The 18,822-nt window shown below is 45.7% G+C and overlaps 1 protein-coding gene across 2 annotated transcripts in view; it reads right to left on the bottom strand.

The window, feature by feature from the left end:
• CMTM7 (CKLF like MARVEL transmembrane domain containing 7) overlaps positions 1 to 18,580 on the bottom strand; it is a 31,511-nt gene extending 12,931 nt beyond the window's left edge. The window contains exons 1-2 of one of the 2 annotated variants that reach the window (XM_075053150.1): positions 17,325 to 17,433; positions 16,328 to 16,404 (exon numbers count right to left, since the gene is read on the bottom strand). In XM_075053150.1, coding sequence (XP_074909251.1) covers positions 16,328 to 16,404; positions 17,325 to 17,418 — 171 coding nt within the window. In that variant the 5' untranslated portion in view covers positions 17,419 to 17,433. Of the gene's footprint in view, positions 1 to 16,327; positions 16,405 to 17,324; positions 17,434 to 18,282 lie in introns of those variants that run through there. The other variant, XM_075053140.1, reaches the window with a different exon arrangement.
• Between the last annotated feature and the right edge of the window lie 242 nt (positions 18,581 to 18,822).

Below are 18,822 nucleotides of genomic sequence, written 5' to 3'. Positions count from 1 at the left end.
TGATGTGGGCAATGCCCAAGACCCTTTTTCCCCTGTGCTATGACACCACTTGCTCAATGTGCCAGGCACGGGCCAGGCAGGCTGACCAGCCACACCAAGGCTGGAGGCGAGAGAGGGGCTGCAGCAGCACAACGTGTGTCCCAGCCATGCAGGAATTGTAAGGTGTGATCCAGTTATGTGTCTCATGCTCACAGCAAGGATCACGGAATCAGAGAATGGTTGAGGTTGGAAGGCACCTCTGGAGTTCACCTTGCCCAACCCCTCTACTCAAGTAGGGACACCTAGAGCCAGTTACCCAGGATGGTGTCCAGCTAGGTTTTGAATATCTTCAAGGATAGAGACTCCATAACCTCTCTAGGCAACCTGTACCAGTGTTAGACCACCTTCACAGAGAAAAAAGCGTTTTCTGATGTTCAGATTGACTTTCATGTGCCCTTTGCCTCTTGTCCTGTCACTGGGCACTATTGAGAAGACTCTGGCTCCCTGTTCTTCACTCCCTCCCATCAGGTATTTATACATGTTGGTGGGCTCCCCTGAACCTTCTCTTCTCCAGGCTGAACAGTCCCAGCTCTCAGCCTCTCCTCACGTGGAGGATGCTCCAGAACCTTCATCATCTTTGTGGACCTGTGCCAGACTCACTCCAGTAAGTCCATGTCTCTCGTGCACTGGGGAGCCCAGAACCACACACAGCACCGCAGATGTGGCCTTGCCTGTGCCAAGTAGAAGGGAAGGATCACCTCCCTCCACCCACCAGCAACACTCTTCCTAATGCGGCCCAGGGTGCTGTTGTTGGCCGCCTTTGCCACAAGAGTGCATTGCTAGCTCATGGTCAGCTTGTTGTCCACCAAGATCCCAAGGTCTTCTCTGCGGAACTGCTTTCCAGCCAGTTGGCCTCCAGCCTGTACGGGTGCAGATACCGTCAGATATCCCCAGATGCAGGACTTTGCATTTCCCTGTGTTGCACTTCATGAGATTCCTCTCTGTCCAGCCTGTCGAGGTCCCTCTCCACGGCAGCACAACCCTCTGGCTCATCAGCCACTCCTTCCAGTTTTTTATCATCTACAAACTTGCCGAGGGTGCACTCTGCCCCGACATCCAGGTCATTAATGAAGATGTTGAACAGCACTGGCCCCAGTATTGACCCCTGGGGTATGCCACTAGTGACTGGCCTCCAACTGGACCTTGTACCACTGATCACAACCCTCTGGGCCTGGCCATTCAGACAGTTTTTAACCCACCTCACAGTCCACTTATCTAATCCATACCCTGTCAGCTTGTCTAACGAGGATATTACGGGAGACCACAACCTTACTAAGATCAAGGTAAACAACATCCACCGCTCTCCCTTTGTCCACCAAGCTAGTGACCTCATTACAAAAGGCAGTAAGGCTGGTCGAGGATGGTTTCCCCTTTGTAAATCCATGCTGACTACTTGTGACCACCTTGTCCTTCATGTGTTTGGAAATGCTTTCGAGGAGGATTTTCTTCATCACCTTCTGAGGGACTGAGGTGAGGCTGACAAACCTGTGGTTCCCTGGATCTTCCTTCCTGCCCATAGAGATGACATAATCTGTTCAGAATGGCACACTTTCCTTCTGTACCTCTCAGGATATAGAGGATAGGGAAGGACTGGAAAAGAGTGATAAATTCGCTTTCCCTGTGCTACAAAATGCTACTTGAAGTGTTCCCTGGAAATGCTGTTCCTTTTTAAAAATCGGGTATTTTCCTCCCTGTTTCTTCTTGTCCCTGTCAAAGAATGAGTATCTAAAGTCCATTGGTCATTGATTACACTCAGTAAAAGACAAAGAAAATGTGTATCAAGACTTCAAGGAAGTCAATCTTCCACTGCAGGAAAATTCAACACCTTCTTAAGGAAAGGAGAGGAATCATGCCTTTGTACTAGGAAAAGATTATATACAGGAGGAAGATCCAACTTCCAATTACTCCTAAGGCAAATGCACACTGGAGAAAAGGCCCGTGGCATTAGGCCCAGACACTGTTGTACTCCTGATTTCAGATGGTTTGAATTCCACCTAACTCCCTGCACTTACTCTTGGCTGGCTGTAGTCCTGCAGATGCAATTAGGTTACAGAGAAAACCTGGCTCCAAACATCCTAGCTTCACAGGAGTGGACTGGGCACGATGCTGCGACCAAGAGCAAGCCAGCAACACAGTCCTCAGCTTCTCTGGTGGCTAGATCCTCCTGCGGCTTCCAGTGCTGTCATCAGTCATGGGGACCACCGTGAAACTGCCCAAGAGCTGCCTGCCTCTCAGGTCTAACAGGCTGGGCTCCCCTTCACTAACACCGTCGTGCCAGCGTGTACCAGTAAAGATGGAAGAACCTGGATCAAGCCAGCAAGTTCAAAGCAGCTTAACAGAGAACCACCTGCTTCCAAGGAAGGGGCAGGCAGAAGTGCACACCTACCAGTCAAGAGATTACAGATACAATTTTCCTCACTAGTGTCCTGAGCGTAATGAAGGAACCATAACATAAGAAAGGACTTGTTTTGCTCTCCAGGTACCCACAGGCCAGCTGGCACCACTAAACATTTTCTGATCATGTGGTAGAAGACTGTAGTTTATCTGACCGCAGAACAATTTTATAAACCAGGAATCAATCCGTGCAAGTGCTTTGTATGATCTTTTTCTACTGTCCTGCTTTAATGGATGTAATAAATAAAGCTCTGGCTTTATTACCAATACTTAATTGTTTTGTAGCATTTGGAGAGAACTAAATTTTCCTTAGACACAGCTACCTGCACAAACATAAATACAGCATGATCTCCAATATTGACAAGAGCCTACTCTAAAGGAAAGCCTAATGTCCTGAGCATTACACATTTCCACAAACACTGACAAAACAGGGGAGGAATTGAATGTCACTGGCTCTTGAATTCTGACCCATTTTGTAACCACCTGTATTGGTTTTGGCGGGGTTTTGGTAGAGGGGGAGAGGCTGCAGGGGTGTCTCCTGTGAGAAGCTGCTGGAAGCTTCCCCGGCTCCAAGTCAGACCCACCTCTGGCCAAGGCCGAGCCCATCTGCAACACTGGCAGCACCTCTGGGACAACAGATTTAAGAAGGGGAAACCTACACTGAGGAGTGGGAGTGAGATGTGAGAGGAACCCCTGTGCAGACAGCAAGGTCAGTGAAGAAGGAGGGGAGGAGGAGCTGGGGAGGAGGGGATGCCCCTGCAGCCCGTGGTGAGACGGCAGGCTGTCCCCCCCAGCCCGTGGAGGGGAGCGGGGGAGCAGATGCCCACCTGCAGCCCGGGGAGGACCCCATGCCGGAGCAGGGGGATGTCCCTGAAGATGGCCGTGACTCCATGGGAAAGCCTGTGCTGGAGCAGTCTGTGCCTGAAGAACTGCAGCCTGCAGGAGGGCCCCACGCTGGAGCAGGTCATGAAGAACTGCAGCTCGTGTGAAGGACCCATGCTGGAGAAGTTTGTGAAGAACTGCAGCCCATGGGAAGGACTCACATTGGAGAAATTCATGGAGGACTGTCTCCCATGGTAGGGACCCCACGCTGGAGCAGGGGAAGAGTGAGGAGTCCTCCCCCTGAGAAGGAAGGAGCAGCAGAGACAACGTGTGATGAACTGACCCCAACCCCCATTCCCTGTCCCCCTGCACCGCTGGGGGGGAGGAGGTGGAGAAAATTGGGAGTGGAGTTGAGCTGGGAAGGCGGCGGGGGGGAAGATGTTTTAAGATTTGGTTTTACTTCTTATTATCCTGTTTTGATTTGATTGGTAACAAATTAAATTGATTTTTTGGTTTTTTCCTCAAGTCGAGTCTGGTTTTTGCCCATGACCATAACTGGTGAGTGATCCTCCCTGTCTTTGTCTTGACCCACCAGCTTTTCATCATATTTTGTTCTCCCCATCCCACTGTGGGGAGGAGTGAGCAAGCGGCTTCATGGTGCTTTGTTGCTGGCTGGGCTTAAACCACGATACCATCTTACTGTCTGAACTTCAGTAAATCACGTATTTTGCTGCTTCAGCTCCCCTATTTGCCAAATGAGGACTAATAAAGACTTAATATGCATTGCACTGAAGTTTTTCACCTTCAAAACACTTTAGAATATAAAATAAGGCAAAAATGTTGAGCACTGCTAATAAACCTCTAGGTCAAGGTGACTGTTTTCCTTTATAGTCCGAATAAGAATAGATGCCCACTAAAAAAACCCAACAAAACCAAACCCATAACCGCCACCCCCAAAAGCCCAAATCAACAATCAACACGTCACAGATGTAACAGACAAGCAGGGGTGAAAATATGTGTGGTAATGACCCTAAAACATCCAAGGAGGAAGACACAGAACAAGTAAAACAGTAGAAAAAAGCTGGCCTTTTGCGGGTTGCTTTTTGGTTGATTTGTTGCCATTATGCCACAGAAGATAAAAATGAGAGTCTTAGCTTGCTGTAAAATGGGAATTGGTATTTATTTCCTGACTGTCACTTATTTACTTACAACAGACTTTGTTATCATGTGTTGCAAAAAACCACCATGCACAAGACATTGCGAATAAACCGTTTCATAACTGGAAGCATAATCTTTAATGCAAAGGCTACTTTACTATTCATCCTCTTGAGCATTCCTGACTCCTCTATACCGCACATTATCGCTTGCCTGTATCCAGCTGTTCTTTCTCAATTCTATTAATGACTGCGAAGGAAGGGTTACCCTTTCCCACTGTGCCTGCACAACACCCCATACAGTGGTGATGTTCTGGGTGTGCTGGCTGGGATAGACTTAACTTCACAGCAGCCTGTATGGCGCTGTGCTTTGCCTTTGTGGTTAAAACAGTGTTGATAACACATCGCTCTCTTGGCTGCTGCTGAACAGTGCCTGCACAGCAGGAAAGCTTTCTTTCCTCTCCCTCCCCTCACCCCAAAGCAAGTAGGCTTGCAAGCGGGCAAGACGTTGGGAAGGGCCACAGCCAGGACAGCTGGCTCCAGCTGACCAAAGGGACATTCCACACCGTATGATGTCGTGTTCAGCAATAAAAGCTCAAGAAAAGGAGGTATAAGGGGAAACGTTTGAGGCTGTGGCGTCTGTCTTCCCAAGCAACCATTACACATGCTGAGGTCCTGCTTTCCAGGAAGTGGCTAAACAGCGGCCTGCCGATGGCAAGTAGTGAAGGAATTCCTCTTTTTGCTTTGCTTGCATGCGCAGCTTTTGCTTTCCTTATAAAACTGCCATTATCTTGATCCATGGGTCTTTTTGCCTTCCTTCTATTTCCTACCTATCCTGCAGAAGAGCAGAGTGAATGTTTGGCTGCTGACTGGGTTTAACCCACTGCAGGTGGCCTACTCCTTGCCTGGGACTTCCAGCTGCTGCAGTAGTACAAAGAACGATATTAAAAATCATTGCAGAAAGGAACTGAACATGGTTTTTGCAAATCCCAAGATCATATACTGAACTGACAGGCTGAAACTGCTGTCTTACTCTAACTTTTAACTATGGATAATAATTTTCTTTTTCTGTATAGAAATAAGATGTGAAATGCCAGCTAAACTGCAGGGACGAAAGATAACGTCAGTAAGAAGCAAAATTGCCTGAAGGTGCCCAGTTCTAGAGAAACACTATAACTCTTATCTCAAAGATTTACCATAATACTGTGACACACACATTGCCATGTATAATCCACCCAGCACTGCATTATCTTTTCATTGAATTATTTTGCCATGCAATGTACAACCACATTCTTGCTTTTCTCAGAATTTTTTCTTTCCTGACTGTACTCCCCTCTGCTATACTCTCCCGCAAGAAGTTGTACTATGACTTTTTGTCTCCAGTGTTTCCTTTTTTTCTGCTCTTTATTCCCCTTTCCTCTTCTTTCCCTACACTACACTCCATATTTCTTCTCCTTTATATCTCTCGTTCTCTCCCATCCAAATTTCCCTCTATACACGCAAACGCACCATAATTACCTCTTCTAATATTTCCTAGCTGTCTTCACCACTCCCTTGCATCAGGACATGCATTGCAATTAGCTAACTAAAAATTGGCACCATTCAGGGGAAAAAGGTCATGGGACAGGATTCAGCATAATACTACACCTGTACGAAGACTGTAGGCAGCAGCTGTGGTTTACCAGTCTCCAGTTGGTAGTTGGCAATACCTGAAAGTGCTTTTCCTTTCCATCCTTCTCTGACAATTTAACCCTCTAGAAGACAGAAACAGCTTCCCCCCCTACCCCCAATACTGTAAAACAGCATTGAGAGGAGAGCTTCTCCACTGCACTTACTGGAGCACTGATGAACCTTTGTACTGTGTTAATGTCCCTCCTCCTGAATCTGAAAAGAGAAGGACCCTGAGAACCATCCATGAAATTGATAAAACCTGATTGATTTCCACTCTCTTAAAACTTACCCAAGTTCTAATGCAAGCAACTGTACAGAAACTGTCTGTCTACATATTTGGAGCACGGGACAGCACTGACTCATACTCAGTTTTATCACAGCCTTTTAAAAAAACCAATATAATAAGAGCTAAATGCTTTCTGTATTTCAACGAAAAAAGTCAAAGTTTCCAGCTTGTGACACCAGCCAAGATAGTAAGTGGAATTTTCCGTCCCTAAGCAAGCCAATCAGGATAACCATGCCCTGGAGAAATGTCACTGACTGCGGCTGTGCATTTCCGAATGTTACACCTCAACACAGTGAAGAAACACCAATATAGTATTAAGTACATATTTCTGGACAGAATAAAACAATTTCTTTGAACAGCTTCCCAAAACAGAAAGATGAGGAAAGCACAGGCCAAGGTTACAATTGTAGTTCATGCAAGACTAGTTCAGCTAATTTAAGCAACAACATCGACTGCTGCTGTAATCGAGATTTTCTTCTTCCAGGGCGGTGTTGGAAATGTGAGCTTTGACAGCCAAACCCCTACTAGAAAAGAAGATAAAAAAATAGTCCATTTAAATCTTCACTAATGACCAATGAAATCAGCTGCCTTCAAGTGCATGGTTCTGTGAAGCAGTCAGTCTTTGGTTGCACAATAATCTCTCAGCCCCTGTGTCTGGGCAGATTTCCTTCTTGTCTGGCTGCTTTGCTAAAATAAGGAGGCTGCCTGACCTCTGGTAAGTGACTTCTCTTGTGCACCACCATCCACAGGCTATTTATTGAAGATAAAAATGGTTGGAGGGTGAGAAAAGGTGAAATAATCTTATTCAGACCCCTTATGACTCCTAAATACAAGCAAGTGGTATTCTTTATCTATTAATAAGAAGTTATCTATCTGCTCAGGCACAGGCCTCAGTGGTAGAAAAGGATGTGGGGTAATCACAGAACCAGCATATGAATGACATTACTAAAGAGCCCTTGTTACAGGGTGTTAGCCATGACCATTAAAAAGGCAATTCTTTGTAATGACCAGCTACAATTAAGTCCTGCCTACCACTGATCACAGTGTATGCAATACTTCAGTCCCACCACTGCCAGCTTAACTAGCTCCCTGCCTCAATCCCCACAGCTGCCTGCACCACACTGAAAAACATCATAAAATGCTGTACGCTATTAACTGAAAGCTGAGGACTTCACAGTTAAATGGCAAAGAATGTACTATATTCTCATCAGGCAATGAATTAATTAAAAAAACCCCACCACAATACAAGTTTGTTACCAACAACAACCTCATAATTTTTTTTCGCTCCAATCCAATATTAACAGATTTGTTTTAAAAATCAACTTAAACTTAAAACATTTCAACTGTAAAAGCATTATCAGTAAGTTTTTCCAATCTACATCAAAGATGAACACACAACACTCAAAATACTGCAGCAATAATAAGTGATAATTGAGTAACTTTACACAAGTGCCATATTCAAGTCACAAACAATTCCCAAAACACGTAAAACTCATTGCAAAACAGTATTAATGGCACAGCTGACTGTTAGCATGTCTGCAAAGTATAGGAACAGAATTTTAAACACAGCAAATGCCCTGTCAGGGTTTTAACCCTGGGAAACACAGATGCTTTCCCTCTAACTCTCAAAGAGGTGCCTATGTCTTTCTAGACACCTGCAATGACTGAAGGTACTACTCTGGACAAGGCCAGGAGACCCCCATACTTTGCAAGCATGTAGCTTGTCCACCTATTAATAAGGAATTACTTCTCTGTGCAGGCAACAGCCCCCATGTAACAGCTAGCCTGCCACCCACTCCAGTGGCCTCTCCCGTCTCAAATCAAGTCATAGTCCCCATATCATAGATGAACCTGCTGTTTCAGGTAAGAGCAGGGACACATCCTCTATAACTGGTTTTATCTGCAGATGCGCAGATACAATCACTGGCTCAACCTGTGCTCTCTACCCTCCTCCCAGGCAAGGTACTGGTTGTGGTGCTCACTGGGAACCTGTGTCCCACACCACCAAGCCAACTGCCCATTTAGAAAAATACTACCTGATTGCTGCAAAAAGCATGGAAGCAGTTCCTGCTGTATTTCACTCCACTGTAGAAGACCATCTATCTTGCATGGTAGGGAGAATCCCTATATCGCAATTCAGAAGATTATAGGAAGTAAAAAACATTGTAAGAGACTTGAATCTCCAGAGTCCTCTAGTAAAAAGTGGAGGATGTGGTGACAGCAACCAAAAATGTAGGGATTAATATAACCAGATCTCTGCAGATTCATAAATTGCATAGCAAGCTGTGATTGTTACTTCTCTCCTCTGCAAGGCAAGCACTTCCAACATCTAGATCCTCCTGGAGAGCCACGTTAACTGTTCTCTCAGTCTGGTAAATCTGGGAGTCAGACAGAATGACAGGGGAAGACAGTCTACAGTGTGGATAGGTTTGTGTAAATGGAGAAAGACTGCCCCAAGCACGCAAGGTGCTTCTGAGGCAAGAAAAGCAAAAGGACTAGGAGGAGAACTGTAAGCCAGCCAAAGCTGGTTTGGGAGAACCTAAAAATTAAGAGGTTTCAGCTGTGTTAAGGAATGGGAGAAAAGTGGCTCTCAATGGCAGAAAGGAATCCAACAATGACGTACAGGAACATACATGCTCATGGAAGTACAAAGACACCTAAGGTATGTAAACATTGCTGGAGAACTTTGTCCTTTGAGGCTGCTGCTGCAAAAGCAGCAACAGAGTTCACCAATCCCGGGTCTGGAGAGGGAGCCCTCCTTCGGGGCAGGAGATTGCCCACCTCACCTGCCATACTTCCTTTTGGTCGGCTGGGAAGAAGAGCTCCTTGTAGGAGTAAGGCACTTCTGAAACCACTGCTCTGAATCATTGTCAGATATATTGTTTGGGTTGTTTGTATTGGTTGCCCTTTAAATAGTCAATAAAGTCCCATAATGTCAGTAATATACAATATAGAAAGAGCCTAATACTTACTTGTGAGCTATAAAGCTCTCGTAGATAAAGTTCATGGCTGTCTAAAAATGGATTTACCAACCATGCATGGCAATACTACCTACAGAGAAGGAGCCCACGTTGGCTGACCAGCCAAGCCTGCCTCAGACTGGCTGGCTGCTTGAAGCCCAGGGTACACAGCATTTATTATTAACAAACACCCACAAACTCTGCACAGCAAGCTGCAAAGTTTCCCCCTTGACCTGGATATCCAGTACATATCTAAAAGCATAGAGCTACTTAAAACTCAAATAGGAACATATAACACAAAACCAGTACCTCATAGCAATTATCATTCTAGTAACCTATCAAACTAGATGCACAAAAAATAAAAAGCATACGCAATCTCATCTTCCTGAAAGTTGTTACTGAGATAAGGAACACCTTCCGAACTGCTCAGTGAAGTCTCAGTGCCTATGCCTGCTAACCCTCAGCAAGCAATCTGTTCATCACTCGCCCTTACAGATGCTGCTCACAACAAAACCCGTTCTCATTGTCTGAGGCGTTTATTGCTTGACTGATTCAAATCTTCAGTTAACACCTGCCGTATCTCTCCCTGCCCCAGAGAACACCACACTGACAGCTGGCAGTCACAGAGACAGCAGTTAAAAAGTTCTTATCTGTCATCTCCAGCAAAGGCTTTGTTAGTCACGGCAACAGAGCCTTGAGCAACGTCTCCTCGAATAAGAGGAGGACTTGTTTACATCACCGATGTCCATGTTGTTAGCTGTGCTGGCACATCATTATTTTTATCAGGAAAAAACAGGTGAGAGTTTCCGAAAATGACATTTTCCAGACCAACCGGCATCATCACAACCTAGCCGCTGGATCAGACCGGGCCATAGCATGCAAAAGAACGACCTTTCCCAAGTGCGAACACCTGATGCTTGGCAAGGTGCCAGAGAAGTGCAGGGCAATGAATGAGGGGGAAAAATGAGAATAGATGAGATTCCCCAGTGTCCCTGCCACAGCTGACAGCTTTCAGTGACCGCCTGGAGACTGGCAGGCCTTTCAAACACGCTGGGACAGCACTCCTGTGTCTAATAGGAAGCTTCACTCAAGCAATCTACAAAAGGCTCAATTAGCCAGCAGGTGACAAGCAGGAACTGGGGACTGTGTTCTTCTCAAACAGGTAAAAGAGCTCTCAAAGTGGCCTTCCCAGAGTGTGATTAGAGACTTGCAGGAAAGTATGCCAAGTCATTCTGTAGTTCTGCAGCTGCTGCTGGTCATCTCAGGTTAACAGCATACTTCTCTCCCAGCAGTCAGTACTTGCTTCTTGAACTCACTAATGGTATTTTTAAAAAAAACCCAAAACACTAACTACCAAAAACATTCTAAGAAAATTCCCCCTTGAAGCAGCTTCTCAATCTTGTCATCATCGCACTTCCATTTTCCTTAAGGGAAGCTGTGAGCAGGAGAGGAAGCTATGAACATTGCAGCTGCTGCTGTTGTTGCAAGAACAGCAGCCAAATTTGCTTTGGCTTTGAAAGCTGCAGTCACCAGTCAGACACATCTGTACTCACCATTACATTCATCAAAACACCAGCATCACAGTGCAGGGAGTTGTTTCAGCCGTGATGATCCCTTAAGAATCTGAGTTAAGCAAAAAAGAGGAAGCTCACAGGTGGTGAAGGGAAATCACAGCAATTTTAGACTTTGAGCTCTGTGTACAGAAAGTAGCAATTTCTGGCTGCTGCATACTTTACATCTCACCACAAAATAAGAGGACAAGGCCACAGCACACATGATATGACAACAGTGCAAAGGAGACAACTCAGCCGCAGTACTGAGTGAATACCTCACAAGGACTCCCCAGGGAGGGGAGCGGAGGAAACACTTACTCATAGTAAGCAGTGTCTGGCTTTGGGGGACAATACTCCATCAGACCGGTAATGCGGAGCAGGTACCCAACAGCGTCACGGTCAGGTATACTGCCCTCACTGAGGTATGGCCACAGCTTTACTGGATCACAATGAGACACAACAGATTGTTCCAGCCTCTACAGCCCTTGTGCCCAGTGAAGGATGCTTGGCAAGATGCTCTTTATCATTTATGGGCTCCAAGCAGATGGAGACCACACTTGAAAAGAACCGATCCCCTGGTTTCTCTTTGTCTGTGGCAGGAGGGGAGGATGTTCAAAGGGACACCATCTCCAAAGGGAGTGAAGAGAAGGGATACACCACACTTGCATGTCTTAAAGGAAAGTCACAGAGCAGTAAGAAAACACGCTTTTCACCACATCTTATTATCCACGGACTCCATGTACACCTGATGAAGATTTTTAAATGGCATTTGCAAATTTAACTTCCTGTAAAACAAATGTGCCAGGAAACCACTGCCAATACTTCACTCTGCTCTTTCAAGCATACTAAACACATCTCAGGTGATGTGGTAAATTTCTAGGCTTCATTTCCTTTTTTTTTTGTTTCAGAAAATGTATTTGCTAAACCTTGGTCAATCACCTCTATACAAAGAGCACTACATGCACTTAAGCTGCTAATGAATGTATTGCAACAAATCCTAATGGATGGGCCAAATGAGCAATGAAAGGTAGCTCCAGCTTTGTGCTTTTAGGAAGCCTCTTTTAGGATACAAATACAACATTCACTGACCCATTCAGAACAGAGATTCCCTAGTGTTTAACAATGACTATAGCTGTCTTTTTACAAAATGTACTGGAGTTGATTTTTTAGCCTTCTAGAGCAGTTTTGACATCAGAAAAATTACTAGTTTCTTTTTTGCTGAAAGAGATAGAAATTAAAACAGATGGTACAAAACCTTCCCCTGCCCAAGAGAAAAAGGAAAAGGACTACATTCTCAGCTTGTGGTCTGAAGCACATAGAACCACTTCAGGCTTATGTAGTTCCTGCCCTTATATGCCAGACACTTGCTCTTGCTGACAGTAGTCTCTATGGCTGCAGTGTTGTCTAAAAACGCTTACGCAAAACCAAAGGAGAGCTGAAGTAAAGCTACATCAGTTCCCTGGTTTGGTTTACTGTGTAACCTTGTGAACAGCTGCATCACTGCAGCTGAGAACAGCTGCATGGAGGTGAGACAGAAAGGGAAAATTCCTTAAACTGGTGTTGCTTGTGAAGTTTTGTCTCATCAAATAAAACTGTGTCAGCCTACCACCAAGCACTCCTTGGTTAACACACAGAGAACACACTGTGCTCCCAGCTCTTACGCAAATACATGGGCAGAAATTGTAAAGTGGCCACCCAGAGCAGAGGCATGGAAAAAATACAACTGGTCAAGCCAGCCTGTTTCAGTGATCTCAGTGTGGAAATAACAGGACTTCCCAGACCTATTGGTTTTAATTACTAGGCTTGGACATTCCTCACTCAACTGCTCCTGCCTACTTCGGAGCCATTGAAGACTTAGATAAATTTTTTCTCTCTTTGCTCAGCATGGTAAGCAAGGTCCTTTTACTGCAGCTTCTAGCAGAACAACAAAAATAATTAGCAGCTACAACACATAGCTCTGACCTTGGCCTGAAAATAACTTTGCTGCTAAAAAACATGTTCCATTTCTTATTGCTTAGCCAGTAGTTTATCACATAGTTGCAGACTGGAGACACCTGCACATTCTTGGGGTAGTTTTCCTCAATTATTATTTTCTTTGCAAACATAAAATGCCTCCTGCATGCCTCAAAATAAGACTTTTTGTATAATATGTCATGACATCACTGATAGCTATTACAGCATTATTTTTCATGTTTTCTGTTATCAGCCAGATGAAAAGTCAAGCAGAACACAGAACTGTTTGAATCTAAGGTTTGTAGGTTAGCATCTGGCAGCTTTCACCAAGCTTGTTACTTCTGGCCATTATTTTCCTTTGAAGAACGATAGACAGAGTGATAGCAGGGGAAAGCTGAAAGTGCAGTCTACACAGGACCCAGAGACAGGCTTACAGTTTCAGCATCTCTGCATATCACCAGAATCCCTCTCTTCTGACTGAGCAGCATTATATACCATACAGGCAAAATCATACATCACTGACGCGCTGCTGCAAAGAATTAGACGTTTTACTTCAATCACCTCCATGGACAGAAAGATGTTTCAGGCTCAAGATCAAGTTAGAAGATTGAGTAGCTCTCAAATCTTTTCAAGCATCATTTGCTTTTGTGAATTTCCCTTTCCTGAATCAATGGTTTTGATTAGGAATTGTCTTCTTCCACAAACAGATTTTGCTCTCTTTTCACATTTTAACTTCTTCTGAATTTAGCTCACCAGTAAATTTTTCTGGTATCATCCAACACATTCAGAAATTGATCTTGGCTCCAGCAGCCTAACTACCAGCATTTTCTAGCTTCCAGTGTTAGATGTATTAATATTCTCTTGAATACTATTATTCAACTGTATGTTAGTATACGAATAACCCAGAGGGGTTTCAGCACACTTCAAAGTTACTCAGAATTACAGACTGTCTTGTTGGCTATTCACTTGTCAAGCATGTAATTGCTTTTGGTAAGACATACTTTGGAAATTAAATAGATACTCAGCAGAAAAGCTTTAACTATTGCCTTTGCATTTCTAACAAGTTAAAATGATGTTGTCAACTTTTATTGAGTTTATCCTTTTTTACCTTGCAATTGGTTGTAATTTTTTTCTTCAGCCTTGAGAAGATAACTTTGATTTTCTTCTTTTCTGTCTGGTGAAACTGCTCTTTCCTGGTTCATATTGAGCTGAAAGAATCAGCACTGTTTTTAGCTTAAACCAGCCTGTACTCTGAGGCCGTGCTTACCCTGCCAGAAATACTGTCTGCTCAGTAACAATGTTATTGTGGGAACAATCGCCTTCAGTCTGAACTGTGGTCAAAGTTAGCTTGGCCCAACCTGAAGGAGGTGAAAGAGAGGCAAGAAAGGCCATGGGCCACCTCTGTACCTCTCAGAGTCTAGAAATGAGGAACAGCCCAAAAACAATTTGAGAAGCCTGTGACACCTACACAAGCATGTGCTGTGCCGTGATGGCTCTCCTTCTACTTGTGAGCTCTCAACACTTCTTTTCTCTCTTCAGTCTGTATTGGTCACGCTCTTGCAAATCTCTGCATCAGACACTTTGGACAGGTGATACCATCACAGCCATTCCTACCAGCCAACTGCCTAACATGGTGGGATACCTATAGAGGCTCCACTGTCAAACATGGGCTGTGCTGAAAGCAGGACCCAGTCCAATACAGCGTCTGTGGCATCCTCCAGAATTCAGCTGTAAAAATACAAAAGGCACATAAGGGCTCCACAAGAAATTCAGCTGAATCAGACTTGCTTCAATCTATGAACACTGCTACTTGAGCCACCCTGGTGACAATACGGATGTAAATTCATACTGCGCTCTCTAATGGCACAGGATGCTTCAAAAGGCTTCCAAGAACCCATCTACTGAGAACTCGCCAAGCTAAGTAACATAGGTTCCTAGAAAGTCTTATAATAAAACAAGCCAGCAGTAGCATGGACACAGAGCAAATGTGCTTGAAACAAACCAGCACAGTTAGTGTGGCATACTGAAGATTGCCACGTGTATCGATTTGCCAAGCTGGCGAAAATTCAAGTTATTTAGCTTCTCTGGCATAAGTGTATTGTGCACACTGATACACACCCACTCATGCACTTAGTACACTGCTGCTATAGAACCAAAGTGGCCACAATAGGATCCTGCATGTATCCCTGTGAATATAAGAGATCTTGGCAAAACTGCAAATACAAAAAAAAAAAAAAGAAAGAAAAGAAAAGAAAAAAAGCTATATTAATCACCATCAGGTTAAACCAGTTGAAGTGGGTTAGATGTTGAAGATACTTCGTAAATTCCTGTTAAAATAAGAGCATCAATTCAGACTGGATTTTGAAAATGGAGCCCCTACTAACATCAGTAATACTCACGCATGAAAACCAGCTTTCAAACTGTCTTACTGCCATGCAAAATACACAAGTCACAGAACTATGTTTTCTTCTCCATTTTATTTTCAAAGTATTTACAGACCATTCCCTAAGCATTAGAGAGCCAGGAACTCCATGCATAAAAAGCATTATCTTTTCAAAGCTATAATCATTCCGCAAGGTTAAAGAAATTCTCAAGCAAAAAAGAAAAGGAATTTGTGTGGACTTACAGGCAAGAAACACATTTTTTGCTTCCTAATTTCATTCTGTGCTAGACACCACAGCATCCAGAATGTGGAGAGAAAGCACTGGTAACATGTAGACAGTAGCAACAATTCAGTAATCATCAGATTGCTGCACAATCTCTTCATCTTATCCAAGATTGCTAAGTTTTAGTCCTTGTGTTATCATCTTTCTTACAGAAGAACAGCTGTAACATTATCTTCTATTTCCTTTGTACAATTTCCATAGCTTATTGATGTCATCTATTAGAATTATTTCATGCACATATACATTCAATCAAATTTTTTTTTTAGCTTGTAAGCACTGCAAACAGCCCTTAACATTACAGTAACTGATGAAATGTTTCTTTCTTGTTATCTCTCATTATCATTTACTTCTTGGTAAATGGGATTGAGGAAGAAAGAGAAAACAGTAACGTTCCCTCTTCATAACCACAATCATTCAGAGGCCCAGTATGCAATTTAGTGTCATATATGTCTAACCCAAAAGACCTTACCTTTGTCTTCTGCCAGCATAATGGTTCTCCTTCTTGGTAAGACCACAGTCCCACCAGCCACGTTAACACTAATGTGGGAATATTTATAGATTTAGCATAAGGAATTCTTTTCAAAGAAAGATACTGCAAACACTTCTTACTAGAAGAACTGAATGTGAATACAAATGGATCCATGGATATAGTGGAAATTACTGTCTGAGAAGAGATAAAGGAGAGGTGCAAAAATATTTAGCTCTCCATATTTTACTGGCTGCAGGAGTTAAATCTAGAACCAACCTATCCTGGTTATTTCTACACACTGCAGCACAAACGTTTAGTTTTCTTAGGGAATTATTTGAGAAAACAACACTGCTGTGATACCTTATTAAAAGAAGTTAATTTGCCCAAAGCTCCTTGGATACCTGAGGTAACTTCCACTGATGTTATTTGCAGGCAAGCTGGAAAGCAGAAAAACGTAAGAAGGCGAAGCTGAAAGAGTGCTAAACTAATTTACATTATTTTAACTTCTGTTAAAGTCACCGCAGAAAGCCACTAGCTTAAATTCTGATGAATTTGATATTGAACATCATGGATAAAATATTATTTTATGTAAAGTATGCTAAGTATTACATAAAATTACATAGATTTACAGAAAAATATGTAAACTTTACATGTGCACCAAAACCTGAAATTTCAGCACAAATAAGCATGCTTGTGCTAGCTGTAAGAGTCACACGTCATAGCTGTAGTGACACCACAGCAGGATGGAGAGCAGAGAGGACTAGGTACCTCTAGTCCATAAAAGGAACTGTTCTTCCCACAGCGGTGAAAGCAAAAGGATAGACTTTTGGCTAATCAGCAAAACATGAGTCTACCATTTTAGGACTACAGGTTCATTTGCAATGTAGACACACGCTCAAAAGAATGTCATTTGTCTCCTGAAAAGATACTCCAGATCCACAGGATGGTCTGGGAACAACCCAAGCCAAGAGAAGGCAGCAGAGAACTGCTTGAGTTCCTGCTGAACTGAATTCATAGTGAGGGACAACTCGGAGGTCTCACGAGCACAGTACGAGAGCTCAGCAGGTGCAGGTAGCCATGCTCAGTCACATTCAACTACGTCTCTTGCTACCGAGGTTCATTTCTAAAGGCAGCTGATGGCCATTAATGAACTGGAAGAAATTCGGTGCCTTTTTAAATAGAAACTTTAGGATCTGATATTGTTCCACTGTAACCTAGAACAAAATGATTCCTAATTTTTACTGTCAATTTAGGACTCTGTGGATGCTAATAACTTACACAGGTTAAAAAAAATGACTAGACAAATAAACGGGGGGGGAGGCATTGGGGCTATCAAAAATGAAGGCAACAACCGCACCATAAAATGTTGTCAAGGTACAAGTTTTTGCAGGATGAAACTGTATGTGAGGAGGTATCACTACATGCCATCTTCCATGCTCTTTCCTAGCCATCCGTCATTATTCACTGCCGTTACTGGAATTAAGCTGACAAATCGCTCCATGGATGAAGAATAATTATGTGCCACAGAAATGAGAAATAGCTTATCCATCCGTTAATCCTCTCCGTATCTGGACGGAGCAAGGTTTCCTGCGCTGAGCCAAATGAAGGCACCAGCTCTGACCCTGGCAGCTCTCTGCTGTCGATTTCTTTCGAACTTCTGCTTTCGAGCCGTACGTCTCCCAGCTCCCTCCCTGGGTCGCCGGGGCAATGCCTGGAGGTCTCCGACAGAGAGGGCGCAGGGCCAGCCAGACCAGCGGTCTCGGCCGCCGCGCCCACCCTGACCGGCCCGCCGTTGGCACTGGCACTCGGCCCTGCCTTCTCCCCAAAACTTACCCGCCCTAAAGAACTAGGTACTCCGCTAGGGGCCTGATGGGCCTTTCCATCACGACGTTACCACGGTTTTTAACGGCAAGGAGTTGTTAATACTAACGATTACCACTAGCTACCCCTCGCAGAACACCACCGCGCAGCACCGCGAGCGAGCGAGCAGCGTTACCGCGGGCTCGCCCAGGTCCGTCTGGCTGGAAGCGCGCACCGCTGCCTTAGGAAAAGGCGAAGGCAGCTCCCGACAGACCCGAGCGCTTCGCTTGGCCAGGGGAACCGGGACTTGTTCCTCCTTCCCGCGAGCTGCGAGAGCCGACGAGCAAAACCGCGGCGGCCGGGACGGCGAGGGGCCGCGACCCCGGCACCCCCGACGGCGCTCTCGGGACCCGCCGCCGAGAGAAGCACCCGGCGGGGGCGAGGGCGCCGCCCGCGCGGGCCGAGGGTCCCACCGGCCCCGGCAACGGCCGCCCCCCGCCCCGCTCGCCCCTTACCATCTGGGCCACCTTCAGCATGCCAGCGCAGGAGCGGAAATAGGCGCCGTCCACGAGCTCCGCGTCCGCGCCCGCTGAGGAGGAGGAGGAGGCGGCGGCGGCCGGTGGGGCCGCGGGCCCCCCGCTGCTCACCCCGGTGCGGATCACTCGCGCCCCGTGAGACATGGCTCCCTCCCGCGCTCCCCTCGCCGCCGCCCGGCCCGGGACAGGGGGACGGGACGGGACGGGACGGGACGGGGCGGGACGGCGAGGGGCGGGCGGCGGCGCCCCGGGGCCGCCAGGGGCCGGGCGGAGCGCGGCGCCTCCCCGCCCGCCCTCGCTCCCCGGCCGGCGCGGCCGCGGGGCGGGGGCCACGGAGGGGGCGGGCGAGGAGAAGCCGCGGGGGGTTTCCCGCGGGGGTGGTGGCGGCGGGGAGAGGCCGCCGCAGCCGGGCAGCGCAGGGCGGGCCCGGGACGAAGCCTGGCAGCCGGGCGCAGGAGCCCCGCTCGGGCAGGCGAAGAAGGGTGGCCGTGCCGCGGCTCCGAGCCGGCACTCCCGCCC

The sequence above is a fragment of the Buteo buteo genome, chromosome 2, assembly GCF_964188355.1.
Source record: "Buteo buteo chromosome 2, bButBut1.hap1.1, whole genome shotgun sequence".
NCBI classification, from domain to species: Eukaryota; Metazoa; Chordata; class Aves; order Accipitriformes; family Accipitridae; genus Buteo; species Buteo buteo.
The sequence above is the reverse complement of the archived record's forward strand: the minus strand, read 5'-3'. Positions and strand labels throughout refer to the sequence as shown.